Genomic DNA, 18,427 nt, shown 5'->3' on the forward strand with positions numbered 1-18,427 from the left:
TACTGTTTACATCCCCGCCACCCCAGGGCACATGATTGTGGCGGTGTCGGACCCCCCATTGATCTGGAATTAATTACCTATTCTTAATATAGACACTGATAACCCAAGCCGTGTATCTCCTCTAACTTTATATTATCCACACATTATTTTAAGAGGCTACCTACTTGTAGCACTTTGCTGGCTGCGATGACATCAAGCACGTCCTCAGGAAGACTGTCATTGTCCACTCGTAATAAACTATTTTCCAGTAAATCCTAGGGAAAATAAGCAGCTTTGGATCATACAAGATCTGTGGACCACTCAGATAATCTACAGGATTCTGAATTTTACGTACCAGCCCTTTTGACAATATGGGCTCTTCAGTTCTGAAGTGGAAAGAAATTTCGTTAGGAGGTTAAAAACAAAAAGTATATTATGCACATAATCCTATCCCACATCCTATTTCTTAATAATCAAGGCTGAATGACACCAACTCAAAAAAAAAAAAAAAAAAAAGTGAGAAAAATCAGAATTGGTTCCATTTACACAAAAGCCGTCTCATATGAATCGACTGATCTCTTGCGGTATTGCAACCGAGAATGAATAACATCCACTTAAAGGGGCTGTCCAGTTTAGAAAACCCATTTTCTTATGTCTTAAGGAATTTTTAGTTAAAGGGGTTGTATGCTACTTGGACATCCTTTTTTAAATAATAATAATAATAATAATAATAATAATAATAATAATAATAAACAGATACTCCCCCTCCTGCCCTGGCACCATCCTTTGATGTTGGTGTCGGGACTCCCAGGGCTTGCGTGATATTGGTATGCTATGTCAGCCCTGGAACCAATCATCAGCTGCTAATAGGCTTCTGCGCTTTTCTCTTCTCAAATAAATATTGAATAAGCAGAAGTAGTGAGTGCAGCATCCGCTAACTGGAGCAGGGACGGCGTGGTGTAACCATGTTATGCGAACCCCAGCAGATGCAGCACTGACACTGCTGGAACGGTGCTGGTGTTAAGCATTTGTATTTTTTCATTTTACAAGGGGTACTACATTTAAAAAGGGGTTGATCCAGGTAGTGGACAACCCCTTTAACACAGGGGAGTCCTCTGTTTAGGCCAGAGTGGAGGACGATTACTATGAGCTTCTCCCTCTCTGGAGAACGTTTCCTCTCCTACAGATTTGAGTGGATAATATGTAATGCATAGTTCCCCCAGTGGTGGCGCTGCAAGAAAAACAAAACACTTGCATGGAAATTTCTCAACAAATTACAGCTTATCACGGGGAATCCAGCAGGGAGAACTTTGTGATTTGCCTATTGTCAGGAGACCCTTCTAGAAAGGAGAAGGGAATGAACATGAACTAGATTAGAAAGTTGCAAAACTTCATATACAAATGCCAAACTAGACATCAGCAGGCACTAACCCCTGGCGATGAGCTATAGCCAAAGTAGGGGGCAACTTCTAGCAATAAATGACCCCCTGTTGCCGGTTCCTTGATAAATGCTTACCTTTTTATCAGCACACTGATGTGTACGAGGTTAGACTTTAGCAGAAACGATGGCCTAGGAAAATAGTAACGGTTACTCACATGAGTAAATTATTATTCCTTTTTTTTAATGCTACTATACGCTTTCAGAGACACGAGCCTTTTTATTTGGTGCTAATTTTTACAGTTATTATCAATGGGGTGTTGTCCACAGGCTAATAATGTAGACCAGCCTAAAAGACACCCCCCAGGGAACCCTGTGAGCTACGCCCCCGAGTAAACATCATAGAAATGATCGATAAAAAAGGAAGAGATCTCTGGAATAGTAAGGTGGAACTTAAAAACATATAATAAATTATTTAATGGAGTAGCAGGAATTAAAAAAACTAGCCACTTCTGATCTGGTGATAGGTTCTTCTTAAAATGCAATACCAGGCACAGCCTATGGGCAATAGTTGCTAGTCTCATCATTCATAACATATATTCTACATTTTCTTACCCAAACACAAAAGGGAAACGGTCTATTCCAATATGTTGAACAAACAAAAGGTAGGAGAGAGAGGCCAAGCCCTCCGCGGAATAGATCCCTTGATCAGGAACGGACCCGTCGGCGTCTATAGTTTCGTCAGAGTAACCGCGCCTCACAAATGTCTTGGGTAGAGACTCCCCTAAAGTTACAAGAAATTCCTGAAAATGAAAGGGTTAATGATGAAATGTATTACTTTATCATGGCTCCTATCATTCCAAACCCAATTAGTCTATATTGACCTGTGACATCCTCCGTCTCCTGCAGTCAGATGAATGCAAATATTCCAGGTAATGTGGAATCAAGAACAGGATATAGGTTTGTTCAGCTGCAAATGGTGGATTCCCTAGACTGATACATTATAACAAACCCTCAGCTTTCCGCTTCGGAATGTACATATTTATTGGTTTGCTTCTATTGAAAAACCTTTAATTTTTTTGCCCTTCATATGAAATACAAAGTCAATGGGAAGGAAATGGAAAGATTTGATCTATAAAATTGTAAAAAAAAAAATAAAATAAATTGGTTTTAATTGACCATTGTATGTATCCCACATTGTGACAAATTATTTTTCATATCACATAAAAGGGGCATCCCAACAAATGTCAGGGAAGCATAACTTCCCTTTAAATTCCCAAAATGGTCATACATATCAATAGGAGTTTAAGTAATAAAAAATGCAAAATAACTGCTCTGAAAATATATAAATCAATCTTTATTAATACATGTACAAAAAAAAAAAAAGAAATCAAAAAAAGGTTAACTGCAGAGACTTTTTGTGTATATCAATTCTGTCAACGATTAATATCTGAAAGATTCGAGTCACGATTTTTAGTCTTTGTTCTCAATATGGCTCGATTTTATTTTTGACACTGCACAAATCCATCTAATGATTATTCTTCTTTGTCTGTACTTTATTCCTGTATACGCATGCTATTTAGCATTACAAAGTTAGACACAAGCATTTCATTTACTGCAAGCATCAGGATTACTGGGGAAACAGAAGGGAAGATCAGAGCAGAGGATTCTACCGTTTGCCGGCTGGCATTGCCATGATTATAGAAATACACGGCCAAATACATCAGGGCAGAAAATCCTTAATCTATCCCATCTAAAAGAGTAACAGAAAAATATAAAATTGAAAAAAAAATAAATAAATAAATTAATAATTCAAGATGCATACAATGAAATAAGAAGCATTATATTTACTGCTGTGATACGGAAAAAGAAAATCTACTTAATATATTAAAATGGAAAAAAATATATAAAATTACATCTATATTCCACTTACTATCATCTCTCTAGCAAATGTACGGTAAACATTATCATCTTCATTTTCCGGTAACGCGTATAGTTCTGCATTGAGCAGGGGGAACTTTAAACAGCGGAAACAACTGAAAACAATAGATATATTATCAGTATATTAACAGTTATTTTGGATTTTGTCCATTCACACTTACTCCAACCATCCATATTGACATTTCGTGTTCTAACCTAGAGAAGTTTTTCCAAGGGCGGCATTGTGAACAAGGCCTTTAACTGGCCGAAACGTTAATTTGCCTGTCCGTTCACCTGCCACCTGTATTAAATGTTTCACTTGAAGCAAAATTCCTCAATTTGTACGAGTGCAGTGATTATATACTCTAAATTATCCCAGCGCTACCTGAAGAGACTGTCCTCAGCTTACTGTCAATGACACCAGACCCAATTTGAGTGACCAAAGGTTTACTGACATACTTCATGGCTGCCGGGATGATCATTGCTCACCAATGGTGTTCCAACGTAGCTCCTTCCATGATGGAATGAGTGGCAGAAGTAGACCATGTAAAGTGAAGGATGAGAACGAAGAAGTGGATTACTATTACTGAACTTGGTGGGACTAGATTCCCTTCACCCTCTGGAGTTTGAATCCTTCACATTGGCAGGTGACTAACAGTAGAGGGGAGAGATTTCCGACAGTCACTTTTTCTCCTCTTCTCCGTAACCCTTTGTTCATTATTTTATTTCATTTCTACTTAACTCACTTTATTCAAAGAAGTTATTCTATTTCCACATAAAACAAAGATGCTATGGTCAACCAGGTTATTAAAGGTTGTCTGAGCAATGATTTGTCACGCTGAATCCACTTGTGCGCACAAATCATCAAGATCCACTGCTGGCAGCTCCCTTTGTAATTGCTGACGAATGATATTCCTGATGAGATCGATGGGAGACCAGTCTGGAGACTTGCAGTTATGGTAGCAGGTTTATGCCAGGCTACTTACCGTAGAACTAGAAACATGCGAGTGCTGACTACAGGGTCACTGAGGAGGCTTGACCACTTTTACAGCCTAAATTGCTCCATTCCAGCCTCTGGTTTCCATCTGGAGACTACCTGGGCGACACCATGAAGAGGACTTCACTAGGGAACATGGTAAGGAGTGGCATAACGTATGGTAGTATGGCATGCCTACACCCTTTTATTCTACACTGCAGATAGACCAACATCCCAGTGTTACATTGAATTGGGACTTGGTAATGGAACCAGTGGTACGGTCAACAATCAATAGTGCCTCAGGAGCAGTTTTTCCAACACGATAATGACAGGCCACCTGTTGCTTGCACTACTGTGAGCAGCCTAAACAAAGCCCATCGAGTACATCTAGGACATCATTGGTCGGCAATTGAAGAGAAGAGGAAGCTGCCAGCAGCAGATTTTGAGGATCTGCACAAGTGCATTCAGCATGGAAGAACATTCCTCAGATACTTAACCTTATTGTTACCATCTAACTGAGGGGATTTCTACGAATACATCAAGATTTTTTTTTTTTTTTTACATTTTTTCACCATTTGTAGATCAATAACCTGTCCTATCCATCATGCGATTTCCATAAGGGCCCAACTTGTTCTTCATTGTGGTGTTAATTCAAAGTTGAGGAGTGCAATTGTAATGCACTTTATATGAAAAATATTTTTTTCCTCTTCTATTTTGCAAGGGCGACAACTGTCATTTTTTTCCCCTCTCCGTTATTTTGACGTGATTTATTTTTTTTTAAAATACTACATTCCCCAAGAGACAAATGAAAGGTAAACACTTATGGCACTTGACTGTTATTAGTTAAAGTGGCTTTTCACATATAAGGCTACTTTCACACTAGCGTCAAATTTGGCCCGTCGCATTGCGTCGGGCGGAGATTCCGACACTAGCGTTTGTTGTGCCACACAACGGAGGCAGCAGATGCATTTCTCCGGCGCATCCGCTGCCCCATTGTGAGGTGCGGGGAGGTGGGGGCGGAGTTCCGTCCGCGCATGCGCGGTCGGAAAAAAGCGGTCCGTCGGCTGCAAAAAACGTTACATTTAAAGTTTTTTGCTCCCGGCAGTCCACCACAACACGGCGCAACCGTCGCAAGACGGTTGCGACGTGTGTCAATACGTCGCAATGCGTCGGTAATGCAACTCTATGGGGCAAAAACACATCCTGCAAACAACTTTGCAGGATGCGTTTTTTTCCCCTAAACGAAGCATTACGACATATTAAAAAAAACGCCAGTGTGAAAGTAGCCTTAAGTGTATATAATGGTAGGAATCAATGCTTGGAATTGGGAGTGTAGAGAAAAGAAACAAAAAAAAAAAAAAACACACCCACAGGACCCTAGTCCATGAGTCACGTCGGTAGTCTGTGGTTGCCCGATCAGAGCACTACTAGCCTCCTACTACCTGTGGCACCCCGTACTCCTCTTCTGAGCAGGTCCTATAACACCATCACGAGTCTACACAATGCATAAACGGTGACAAGAGCACATTGATCAGAAAAGGCGCAGGGGATACCGCAGGTATTGGGAGGTTCAGAGTGCTCTGGCAACCGACGTGGCCACTGGACCAAGGTCCTGTGAATCTTTTTGCTCAACTCTACTTAGAATGCTTCACCGTGGACCGAACTTACCCCACTGCAACCATGTTGTATATTAAAGGGTCCTTTTATATTGTGAGATTTTTGGAATGTCATTCCTGCTTTCTTGTTTCCTTAATTGCGATATTAGTGCAATTGTGACTGTATTTGGATCATTAAAAACTAATATCACGTAAAGTAATTTTCTACTATTTTTTTTTTTTTATTATTCCGTACTTTAATTGTGATGTTAAATCCATACTTACAACGTCAACAGTTCTTTCCGCAACTGCTGGATTTCTGGATCCCTAGAAATGTTTTTGCTCTGTGTGACCATATCGATGAAAGGCTGGATAAACGGGATCAATGACAGAAAGCACTGACATAGCAAATGCTTATCCTCCCGCATCTGTATTGGGGTGTATGGCACGGGCAGTGCCGAAAGCTGGGAATGGATAGTGGCTAGAGATAGACCCACCGCGTAGTATCTCCTGTTTCCATGTTTTAGGAGGACTAAAAAAAAAATAAAAAAAAATGATAAAAAATAAATAAATTAGGATATATCCAATACGACAGAGCAAAAAATACTTTTAGCGGTCTTGTAGAAACCACTTGTGCCCAATACTGCAGCTCTGTTCCTTCACATCTCATACTAACTGTCACGATCACGCCCTGACTGGGTGGCGTGAGTGAGGGGATTGTGGCCCAACTGTGCCATAGACCAGACTACCCTGGAAGGGGCAGGACTAAGCAGCTACCTTGGTGTTCACTGGAGCCTCTAGTGGTGAGGTCAGGCTTGTGCGACAGGTAGCAGTCAGGTACCTCTGCAGGGCGGTGTGTGGCTGTGGCTGCTGATCCCACCGGGGGAAGGAACAGTAATAGCAAGTGTAGGCAAGTTCAGATGAGCACGGCTGGCAGGCGGGCACAGCTGGCAGGACCATAGGCAGGTACGTGTGGGATAAGGGAACAGGTAGGGACTAATTCAGACTGGAAAGACAGGAACTGTTTAAGGAGACTTGGTAACACAGGCTGGAATGAGTAGTTTAGAGCCGCAGGAGGCAGAGCAAAGAGCAGAGCCGCAGGAGGCGGAGCAAAGAGCAGAGCCGCAGGAGGCGGAGCAAAGAGCAGAAAGAGTGAACACAAGGAAACACAGCGGAATAGGAAAGGTTTAAGACAGGGATACAAACGGACACAGGTATGAGACGAAGTTCAGACTGGGTCAGGAACGGGACAAGGCACAGAAACAAGGACTCAGGCCAGGGTACAAAGCCCCACTGGGTGGCAGTAACGAGAGACACAGGTACAGGCCAGGGTACGAAGCCCCACTGGGTGGCTGACGAGAAAAAGCAAGACAGGACCTGGCACCTCAGCAGCAAGACACTAACTGAGGAAGTAAGTTGCTCAGGCACTCCCCTAGGGGTGGGAATGCCTTAAGTACCTGATGATTCTTGGCAATTGGCAGGGGACACCTTAGGAAGGTGCACACACTCTCTATAAGACACAGGAAGAGCCGGGGCCGCCACCATAAGCACACAGCCAGGAAGTATGCAAAGAGCAGTCAGGAGACATGAGGTTCACAACATGGAGCAAACAGAGCAGAACTCACAGCATGGCCTAGAGGGGTAAGTAAGATGATGCATCTGTCTGATGGGAGATGGAAGCCATGCAAACATGCCGGCAGGGTTATTACACTAACCCCTTAAGTGGCACAAGGAGAACAAAAGTGGGGGATAGACATTTGGGTGCTGGTCAGTTAGCACAATATTTCGGCTGTGAATGCAAATGTGAGATATCAGACACCATCTACCGCGAAAAAAAAAAAAAAAAAAAAAAAGGGACTTTGCATGAGGAAATCCAATTGCTTTATCCTTCATTTCTAATATCCATGTTTAGGTGGGGATACAGGACACCCCAACAAACAGTACCTGGTCAGCGTTCATGGCTACGGTGTATGGCTACCTCGAGACAACTGGCTGGAGCAGGAGAGTCCCCCTACTACCCTGTCTGATGTAGGGAAAAAAAATGAAATACTACAATTTAAAAAAAAAAAAAATACGGAACCATAAACCTTCTCCTCATCTCTCTAAACACACATGGCTGAGCATGTTATCTGTGGGGGGGGGGGGGAGGAGGGAGAAGAAGCTGCTGCCAGGCTCAGGGATAAAGGTAAGCTGTCACGAATCATGGGCAGCACGAATCAGAACCTGGCTGTGCGACTGCACCCAGACATGTCTGTCCCTGAAACAGGTTTCATAGAAATCATGGTTTAAAAGTCAAGCCGGGAACCACAGGGAGAGACATGACTAACCCGGCCTGCCCAGAGGTGTGTGTGTCTGTGTCGGTGTCTGTGTTCCCATTTCTCTCCATAGTTCCTGGCCATCTTTTCTCTACAAACACAGACCTACCTGGCGTGGCCTGAACGTCCATGTAAGCGGACGCGTGACAGAGCGCTCCCGCTGCTAACGCTGAGTTTATCCTGATAAGCCGCAGCTGAGCGGCGATTCAAAGCGCTTACCGGCTGCAGGAGAGTCCCGGGAGTGCGGCGGTGAATAGCGGCGGCCCCGAGATCGGCAAACATGACCAGGAGGAGACAAAGAGACGCCGGAGCCGGCGAGGCAGGGACCGGCCAAGATGGCGCCGACGCCAGGGAGAAGGCGGAGAAGGACAACGCGGCATGCCAGAAAAGAATGGCGGTGGCGGCAAAGCTCCAGCAGTTTGCTAGAGTGGAAGCCGCAGGGAACACAGGAAAAGCAGAGGAGGACGCCGGAGGGGACACAGACACAGAAGGAGAGGAGGAAAGCCCAGCAGAGGAGCAGGAGGTACAACAGGAGAGTGGGGATGGTGACATGGCGGTGGTAGCGGGGGGACCTGAAGATAAGGAGTCAGGAGCAGAGCCCACCCTTAGAGATGTCTTTGCACTGGTATCATCCTGCAAACAATCCCTGACCCAGCAGATACAGGAGGTTAAAGGGGATACAGCCCAGATAAATGCAGCCCTGCAAAAGATTGACAAACGTGTGGGGGCTGTGGAGGAAAGAGTGAGCACGGCAGAAGACCATATAGTGCAGCTGCAGAAAGCGGAGAGGAAGTTTGCTCAAACAATATCGGAGCTAGCTGCAAAAAATGAGGATCTGGAGAATAGGTCCAGAAGAAATAACATTCGTATAGTGGGTGTCCCTGAAAAAACTGAGGGGAGGAATCCCACGGAGTATATTGAAAGCTGGCTCCTTGAGACCTTTGGTGATGCAGCACTGACAAAAGTATTTGCGGTAGAGAGAGCCCACAGGGTCCCACCGAAACCACCTGTCCCTGGAGCAAGTCCCCGTACCATGCTTGCCAAAATCCTAAACTACAGAGACAGAGACATTATCCTGAGGAAGGCTAGAGACATGACGGATCTGACAATTGGAGGTCAAAGAATTGCTATTTACCCAGACTATTCCGCCCTGGTACAGAAACAACGGATGATGTTCACGGGTATCAAGAGACGGCTGAGAGAACTGGGAGTGCAATACTCCATGATGTTTCCGGCACGACTGAGAGTGGTAGCGTTGGATAAGATTCATTTTTTCCAGACGCCGGAGGACGCTACCCAGTGGATAGATCTTAACGCTAAAAAACTTAAAGGGAAAGGAGATTGAAAATGTGAGGCGGGTTGGTCGGGAGATATCTTAAATCTTTCAAAAAGGGGGGAAAAAAAGAGATTGATTGACAGTACACTGGTAATTGAAATGTGAAGGTTGGAGGGTGGAGTTGGGTATTACTCAGGGAAAGCACTGGGAGTGCTGATGCGGCGGAGAAGTACGAGGGAGGAAGGGTGTGCAGCGTACTAAAAGTTTATTTAGTTTCTTGCAGTTGTAATACAATACAGGTTCAATTATATTGTTCTTCTAAGAATTGCGCCGAATTCTGTTATAAACGGTAGCGGGAGGCGGAAGGAGAAGGTTACGTTAACAAGAGTGTTCGCAATGGGTGATGGTGCCCCACTCTTGATAAGAGGCAGAATGTATAGTATTGGGGGGTGTGGGGGAGGGGGGAGTGGGGTGAGGGTGGGAAGGGAAGTTAGACAGCTCAGAACCGGGAGTAACGACACAACTAAAGATGATGAGTCACATAATAGGGGACCGCTTTAAGATATTGAGCTGGAATGTGAGAGGCCTGGCGGATAAGTCTAGGAGAGCTGCGAGCTTGCAGTATGCGAAGGATCAACGGGCTTCTATGATATGCTTGCTAGAGACGCACTTGATACAGGAGAAAGTGGATGTACTGAATAGACGTTGGATACAGAAGGGGTATCATTCTACCTTTTCGACGTACTCAAGAGGTGTGTCAGTGTTGGTGCCGGTGGGAGTGCAATATGAAGAGGTGAAAGTATGCGTGGATGCTGAGGGTCAGTATGTGGTGATACAATGTATATTGTATGGAGTGAGATTGTGTGTTGCGGCAATGTATATTCCACCTCCATATTCAAGTAAGAAGATCAGGGAGGTATTGGAGAGGGTGGGACGATGGGAACCACTGCCAATCTTAATTATTGGGGATTTGAACAATATATGTGATGACTTTTGGGATAAAAATAAGAACACCCAGAATAGGTCGGAGGGGCACACTACAACATTTGGAACCTATGTGCGTGAATTAGGCATGATTGATCTATGGAGAGTCAGACATGTTGGGGAGAGAGGATACTCGTGCTATTCACCGGCTCATGCTACGCTATCCAGAATGGATATGGCACTGGGTAATCGCCTGTTGGACACAATGGTGGGGGAGGTGCGTTATCTGCCGAGGGCCCTTTCGGATCATAGTCCAATTGAGGTAGAGGTTAGGTTGTTGGGGACACGGACCGCAAGCGGGAGAGAATGGAAGATCCATCCTAACTGGTTACAGAGCATTGACTTGGACGGTATAGGGAAGGAGGTGACGGAATTCTTTGCGTTAAATGATGGGAGTACAGATGCTCTAACCGTTTGGGATGCAATGAAAGCGTACCTGAGAGGGTTACTATTTAGAGACATTAGTAGGTGTAAGAGGAAGACGAGGGAAGCGGAGAGAGTGGCGTTGGAGGAGCTGAAAGCCGCGGAGGACGAGATGGTTGTGCTGGGGACTTCCGAGGCAGAGAAAAGATTGAGAACAGCGCAAAATTGTATGGAAAAGATTCTGCTGGGGAAAGCTGAAAGGAAGCGGGAGTTTCAGAGGGTGGCTTATTTTCAGGAAGGAGAGACAGTTGGACACATGCTATCGGTGGTAGCCGCGGCTCAGCGTAGTACCTCGTATGTACACTCGTTGGTTTCGGATGGGGGGAGCAGGGTATCTGAAACACCGGATATTATAAAGGTCTTTGCGGACTTTTACGCGGACTTATATTCCTCCAAGGTCAATGAGTCAGCCGGAGAAACGGAGACTTTCCTTGAGAGTCTGGGTCTTCCGAAATTGAGTGAGGAGGATAGGGTGAGCCTCGATGCCCCTATCACCGAGGAGGAACTGAGTCGGGCGCTGAAGTCTATGGCCAATGGGAAGGCACCTGGGGTTGATGGGTTACCAGCCGAAATCTATAAAAGTTTGGAGGAAGTGCTGATTCCCAGATTAAAGTTAGTACTGGAGGAGGCTGGATGCCAGGGGTTTCTCCCAGCATCTATGAGGGAGGCTAATATAGTGGTTATTCCGAAGGAGGATAAGGATCTGGGGAAGCCTGAGTCATATCGGCCAATCTCTCTGTTAACCATCGATGTCAAGCTCTTGGCCAAGGTGTTAGCTACCCGTTTGTCCAGCGTCATTGCTAACCTTGTACATCCGGATCAATCTGGTTTTATGCCTGACAGATCTACAGCGGTTAATCTGCGGAGGCTGCATATGAACCTGCAGCTGAAGTCTGACAATTGTGGCCGAAGGGTTATTGCATCCTTGGATGCCCATAAGGCGTTTGACAGTGTGGAGTGGGGATATCTCTGGCGGGTGTTGAAATGTATGGGTATTGGCCCGCAATTTGTGGCGTGGACTCAACTGTTATACTCACTACCAACAGCTAGAATTAGAGTGAATGGGGAGCTTTCTCAGCCTATAAAGTTGGCCAGAGGTACGAGGCAGGGTTGCCCACTGTCGCCCCTTCTGTTTGCCTTAGCTGTGGAGCCATTGGCCGCCAAGATCCGGCAATCGGATGAGGTCCCTGGGTTCAGATATGGGAGTGTGGAGGAGAAGATTGCATTATATGCAGATGACATCTTACTGTTCCTGGCGGACCCGGATGAAGCCTTGAAGGGGGCTATCGAGATCGTTGGGAAATTTGGAGACTTATCGGGATTGAGGATAAACTGGGATAAATCGGTCCTCTTTGAGGTGGATGAGGTGGAGGAGAGTAGAAGTGAGCCATTGGGAGAGGGGCGGCTTAAGGTAGTATCCCTTTTCAAATACCTGGGAATATGGATCTCGATGCCAGTTACAGAGTTTTTATATAGGAATTTGACACCTCTCATGGGCGCTCTTAAAGCAAAAGTGGATGCGTGGAATAAATTACACTTATCGGTGGTAGGTAGGGTTAATCTCATTAAAATGGTTGTGATGCCCAAATTACTCTACGTCCTACATAACGCGCCAGTTTGGATTCCACGTGGGAAATTCCGGCAGATTAATGCTCTATTTAGAAGTCTGATATGGGGGAGGCGGTGCCCACGTATTCGCCTGGAGACGCTTCAGCGACCCAAGGAAGATGGAGGATTGGCTTTACCTAATCCTGAGTTATATTTTCTTGCAGCCCAGAGCCAACATTTGAAGGGCTGGGCGCGGGAGGCGTCTTCCAGTGCGGTACAGCACTTGATGGAGGGGATGACGGACCGACGACCGGTAGCGCAGTGTCTGGAGGATGGTTCCTTGGATGCATTGGGGAAATTATACCCAACTATGTTTTTGATATATAAATTATGGACCAGACTGCGACAGATTCGGGGGGTCACGGGGCTGACTAAATTTACACCGATATGGTTTAATAATAATTTGGTTGAGTTTGCGGCCCTTGGAGTGCTGGCGGAGTGGCAGGCCAAAGGAATCCACTTGGTGGCTCAGATAATTCAACAACAAGGATTAAAGTCCTTTTCGCAGCTGCAAGGGGAGTTTGGACTGAGACCGACTGGGGAATATCAATATGCTCAGATGAAACATGCTTTTAAAGCTCAGAACAAGGGTGGTGGTATTGAGATCCAGGAGGACATAGTTCTGGAATACGTGTGTGGGGAAGGGTCCACAAGGGGAGTCATTACCACCCTTTATAAGGACCTTCTACATGCACATCTGCTAGACTTCCCTTTAAAAGCGAGAGCGAAATGGGAAAGAGATTTAGGCCCAATGGAGGATGAAACCTGGGAGTCGGTGTTGGAGTGGGTTCCACGAGTGTCACTGAGTGAGCCGTACAGACTATCGCAGCTGTACATCTTGCACAGAGTCTATAAATCACCGGAAGTGTTGCACAGAGCGGGGTTGCGTGCGGACTCCGAATGCCCGAGATGTGGGACTGAGAATGCAGGAATATACCACATGATGTGGACATGTCCAAGACTGGTTGCTTTCTGGTTGGTGGTAATGAGCCGTGTGGAAGGGGCGTATAAATGCAGAGTGCCGAGGGATCCGATAGTGTGTATACTGGGACATGTAGAGGAAATCAGAGTGGATAACACCTGGAAGATAGCAATAGCTAGGCTATTATATATGGCAAGGAAGGTAATAGCAAGGAACTGGATCAAAGAGGAACCGCCTACAAGGGGTGAATTCCTGAAATATGTTAAATATGGTCTCAATTTGGAAAAGGGGGTCTATAAAAGACGTGGGAAAATAGAAACATTTGACAAAATGTGGTCTCCGTGGCTCGAGCTGGGATGAGTAGTTATGGGAAATGGGAGGATGAGGGCCTCTGAAAGGAAGAGAGTGCTAGAGGAACAAGCGGACATAAGTGAGTCAAATGGCTCAAAGAACCATCAATACTGGTAACAAAAGTATAACTGGGTATGAGCTGTCAGGGGAGGGGGGGGGGTTGGGTTTTGTTGGGATTGTTGGGGGCTTGGAAAATGTTAAAATTTTGCAAAATACTGGAAAATGCATAAATTGTATTGTTCACATTTGCTTTCAATAAAAAACTATTTAAACAAAAAAAAAAAAACACAGACCTACCTGGCATCAGATGGGGAGTGGGCGCACCGCTCATCCAACAAAGCCTATAATTACATTACTGGGATTGCCATTGTAGGTTTCTATAAATACAAGGTCACATTACCCTTCTGTAGCGGCCGAAGAAGAGGCAACATGGTCCGACATATGTGCTCTCCCGCTGCTTCATCAATCTGCTCCAGGATTCCCAACAAGAACTCCTTAGGATTACACAACTGTATGATAACAGATGAGCGTTACAGACGGAGCCTTAGTGAGGCGGTATTATTCATCACGCTGTTCCCCACACTTGTAGTAATACTAGATGGTGGCCCGATTCTAACACATCGGGTATTCTAGAATATTTAAATCTGACACCAATATCGCTGATTGGTCGCGGCCAGCCGCGACCAATCAGTGAAGCGTGATAGCAATCACGGCCGGACCGCGCCTGTCGCTGATTGGTCGCAGGCGACCAATCAGCGACACGGGATTTCCGTTACAGACAGACAGAATTAGCTGATTATATAGTAGATAATACTGTATATAACACTACATATTGCTGCAAATATCAGCAATTAACAGGCCCCTTACAGCCTGCTGTATAAAGCGCTCCAGCATGGACTCTGGGTGCTGAATACCTGCGGCATCGCCTCCTGAGCTACTAATGTCACAAGTGAGAAACCAGTGTATGCCAGATGGCCCCGATAATGATCCAAATCAGCTTATCATTCCAATTGCTTTCTCCTTATAAATATACATTTTAGAATTAAAGGGGTGTTCCCTTTCAGAAACCTATTCCTTCCTTCTCTATGGAGCATCTTATGGGGCCATAATCAGCATTTGTGCAGCATTGTATGGGGCATATTTTAATATGGAGCATCTTATGGGGCCATCATGAACTGTATGGAGCATTATATAGGGCTCCTGATTCAATATGGATGTTCAAAAACACTTGAACTACTGATGTCTCAATTAATTTTACTTTTATTGGTATCTATTTTTATTTTTGACATTTACCGATAGCTGCTGCATTTCCCACCCTAGGCTTATACTCGAGTCATTAAGTTTTCCCAGTTTTTTGTGGCAAAATGAAGGGGGTCGGCTTATACTCGAGTATATACGGTAATTCTCCAAAATGTATGGTGGCAAAAGGCAACATCGCACTCACCGGTACCAACGCGAGGAGCATTTCTACGCAGACGTTCTCGCTCAGACTTCCGAGTCTAAATCTCAATATACACTGAGTGATGGGTCCGATGAGATTCCAGCCCATGTGCCCGATCAGGACCTGCAACAATGGAGCATTGGTCATTCATTCTCTAGATACGTTATTTAGGAGTTAAAGCCTCTTCTGTGTCTTGTACTATAATAAACTATGGATTGTATATTTTTTACTTGTGCACATCTGCAATGTTTCGCACACAGAGCATGTTCCTGTCACTGTGCGCGAAATCCTCAACCTCCGAGCGGCCTCCGGCTCATGGAGCCATATACTAGCTGCGATATCTGGGCGCCGGCGAGGAAGCAGCTGTGCTTTACTCATACACGCTTCTATGGGTAGATGCACATGATTAGCTGTGAGCAATTTATATCATCTAGTGGTGGTAAACGTATGGGAAATTCTGCAATTAAAGGGAGTGTTAGAATAAAATGACTGTTCAAACCAAGCACAAGTGCTCAGTGCACCCTTGGTCTGGCCAAGTAGTCTGATACATCTGACCACCTCCTTGTTATCCTTCCATCTTGGCATTCTTTTCCTTGATTGACAGCTCTGGCTTTCCAGGATGGAGGGAGATAGGAAAGTAGAAAACAAGTAGATGGGAAGGTACAGTAAATGCTTTTGCCATGGCAATGCTGTACTGAGCGCCTATGCTTGGTTTGAACAGTTATTTCAGAAATGTTATTAACTTCTAACAATCGTATATTACAAAAAAAAAAAAATCATACTCCCCTCACATGGAGGTCTTCTGCCATTCTTTTACCATTAGTGTGTTCGCTAGAGCCTAGTATGGACACTTCATATCAATGAATGATGGGCTAGAATTAATACCTCCACCCCCCATTGTAAATGTGACTATGTAGTCACTATACCCAATAGCCTCCGCTCAGCTCAAACACCAGCGCCCCATTCTTTTATGTCTAAAATGACTGCCACACAGGCATGTGGGCGCTGGAGAGTGAACCAGTCCTCCCCTGCCTTTCTAGGTCCTGCCATGAGCAGAGTATGTCATCAGGCAGATCAATCCCACAAAGATGGAAACAGATGTATGGTCAGAAATATATGGTCACTATGAGAGAAGCAGGTGCCACCATTTATAAACTCGTGGAGCTTGCAGCCTCTATAGTATGGTTGCAATCAAAATTGTTCAACCCCTAATGCAAATTAAGTTTCCTTTAGCCGTTAGGACCTGCTGTAAACATGATGCACGGCCAGACATTAACTTCTGGCAACGTTCCTATTAGAGGAAGCAAAGGAGCCCTAGAGCATAGCCGAGCAACCAGAAAGCGCTACTGGAGGCACCGAAGAGACCCTACCACGTTTTACTGTAGGCGTCGTTGAGCCACTGCCATGCTTCACTGTAGGCAGGGGGATGTTTGAGGGTATACTACATTCTTCCTCCTCCTGACACCAGACTGATTCACAAGCCTAAAAAGTTCCTGTTTTGTTTTAGCTCTTCGCAGAACCCCAAAACATCTGTGGCTTACTTACAGGTGCATCTCACAAAATTAGAATATCAAAAAGTTAATTTCTTTCAGTTCTTTGATACAAAAAGCTAAACTCATTATAAAGAGTCAGTACAAACAGTGATCTATTTCAAGTGTTTATTTCTGTTACAGCCAATGAAAACCCAAAAGTCATTATCTCAGTAAATTACAATACTTTATAACACCAGCTTGAAAAAATGATTTTAAAATCTGAAATGTTGGCCTACTGAAATGTATGATCAGTAAATGCACTCAATACTTGGTCGGGGCTCCTTTTTCATCAATTACTGCATCAATGCGGCGTGGCATGGAGGCGATCAACCTGTGCCACTGCTGAGGGGTTATGGAAGCCCAGGTTGCTTTGATAGCAGCCTTCAGCTCATCTGCATTGTTGGGTCTGGTGTCTCTCATCTTCTCAGATTCTCTATGGGGTTAAGGTCAGGCGAGTTTTCTGCCAATCAAGCACAGTGATACTGTTGTTTATACACCATGTATTTATATTTTTGGCAGTGTGGACAGGTGCCAAGTCCTGCTGGAGAATGGAATTTCCATCTCCAATAAGCTTGTCCGCAGAGGGAAGCATGAAGTGCTCTAAAATTTTCTGGTAGGCGGCTACGCTGACTTTGATCTTGATAAAACACAGTGGACCTACACCAGCAGATGACATGGCTCCAGAAACCATCACTGATTGTGGAAACTTCACACTAGACCTCCAGCAGCTTGGATTGTGGCCTCTCCACTCTTCCTCCAGACTCTGGGACCTTGGCTGATCGCCTCCATGCCACGCCGCATTGATGCAGTAATTGATGCAAAAGGAGCCCCAACCAAATAATGAGTGCATTAGCTGAACATACATATCAGTAGGTGAACATTTTGGATCTTAAAATCATTTTTCAAGCTGGTTGTTATAAAAGTATTCTAATTTACTGAGATAATGACTTTTGGGTTTTCATTGGCTGTAAGCCATAATCATCAACATTAACAGAAATAAACACTTTAAATGCATCACTCTATATTTAATGACTATATAATATACGAGTTTCACTTTTTGTATTGAAGAACTGAAATAAATTAACTTTTTGATGATATTCTAATTTTGTGAGATGCACCTGTACATGGTTTTGAGTATACTGAAGTGGACCTTATGGTTTTGGGTCAGGAGAGGTTTCAGCTTGGAGCTTGTGCGTTTCCATATGCGCCTTCTAAACTGAAACCTCAGTGCCAGCCATCACTAAATTTTGCAGGCACTTGATGGTTTTTGACCACCTGCCTAAAAAAGGAGTCTGGTGATGGCCTCCTCTTTCTGCCACATCCAGGTCAGGTGTTCAGTTGCTCCTATAAGTTTGAACATGTGAATTCTGCTTCCAAAAGTTCCTCTAGGAACATTCAATACCTTTGCATCCTTTTCTTTGTTTGTGCGAGGCAGTCATCTCTTCTCTTAATTTTTTGGACAACCCAACAATATTCGTGAACTGGACGCCATTACGCCCATGAGGAATGGGCTGCGGAGCACTTCCAGAAGCTGGTGTCTGTCTATACATCAGGTCATAACAGCCATGGCGCCTCTATTAAGTACTGACGGCGCTTGTCATGAAGGGGCGAATACTTCTGAGACTGCGGCATCAATGAGTGTCATTTTTGAGGAATTTGGAGAAACCACTTGGTATATTAGCCATGTTGAGTGACTTACATTGCTTTATTGCAAACTGCAGGAAGTC

General features: G+C 44.6%; 1 protein-coding gene across 3 annotated transcripts in view; it reads right to left on the reverse strand.

The window, feature by feature from the left end:
- GLMN (glomulin, FKBP associated protein) overlaps positions 1 to 18,427 on the reverse strand; it is a 50,172-nt gene that overhangs the window by 15,652 nt on the left and 16,093 nt on the right. For all 3 annotated transcript variants that reach the window (XM_069737560.1, XM_069737562.1, XM_069737561.1), the window contains exons 4-11: positions 15,172 to 15,291; positions 14,128 to 14,236; positions 6,134 to 6,380; positions 3,291 to 3,393; positions 1,973 to 2,160; positions 1,496 to 1,549; positions 335 to 365; positions 165 to 254 (exon numbers count right to left, since the gene is read on the reverse strand). In XM_069737560.1, coding sequence (XP_069593661.1) covers positions 165 to 254; positions 335 to 365; positions 1,496 to 1,549; positions 1,973 to 2,160; positions 3,291 to 3,393; positions 6,134 to 6,380; positions 14,128 to 14,236; positions 15,172 to 15,291 — 942 coding nt within the window. The remainder of the gene's footprint in view (positions 1 to 164; positions 255 to 334; positions 366 to 1,495; positions 1,550 to 1,972; positions 2,161 to 3,290; positions 3,394 to 6,133; positions 6,381 to 14,127; positions 14,237 to 15,171; positions 15,292 to 18,427) is intronic.

The sequence above is a fragment of the Ranitomeya imitator genome, chromosome 8, assembly GCF_032444005.1.
Source record: "Ranitomeya imitator isolate aRanImi1 chromosome 8, aRanImi1.pri, whole genome shotgun sequence".
NCBI lineage: Eukaryota > Metazoa > Chordata > Amphibia > Anura > Dendrobatidae > Ranitomeya > Ranitomeya imitator.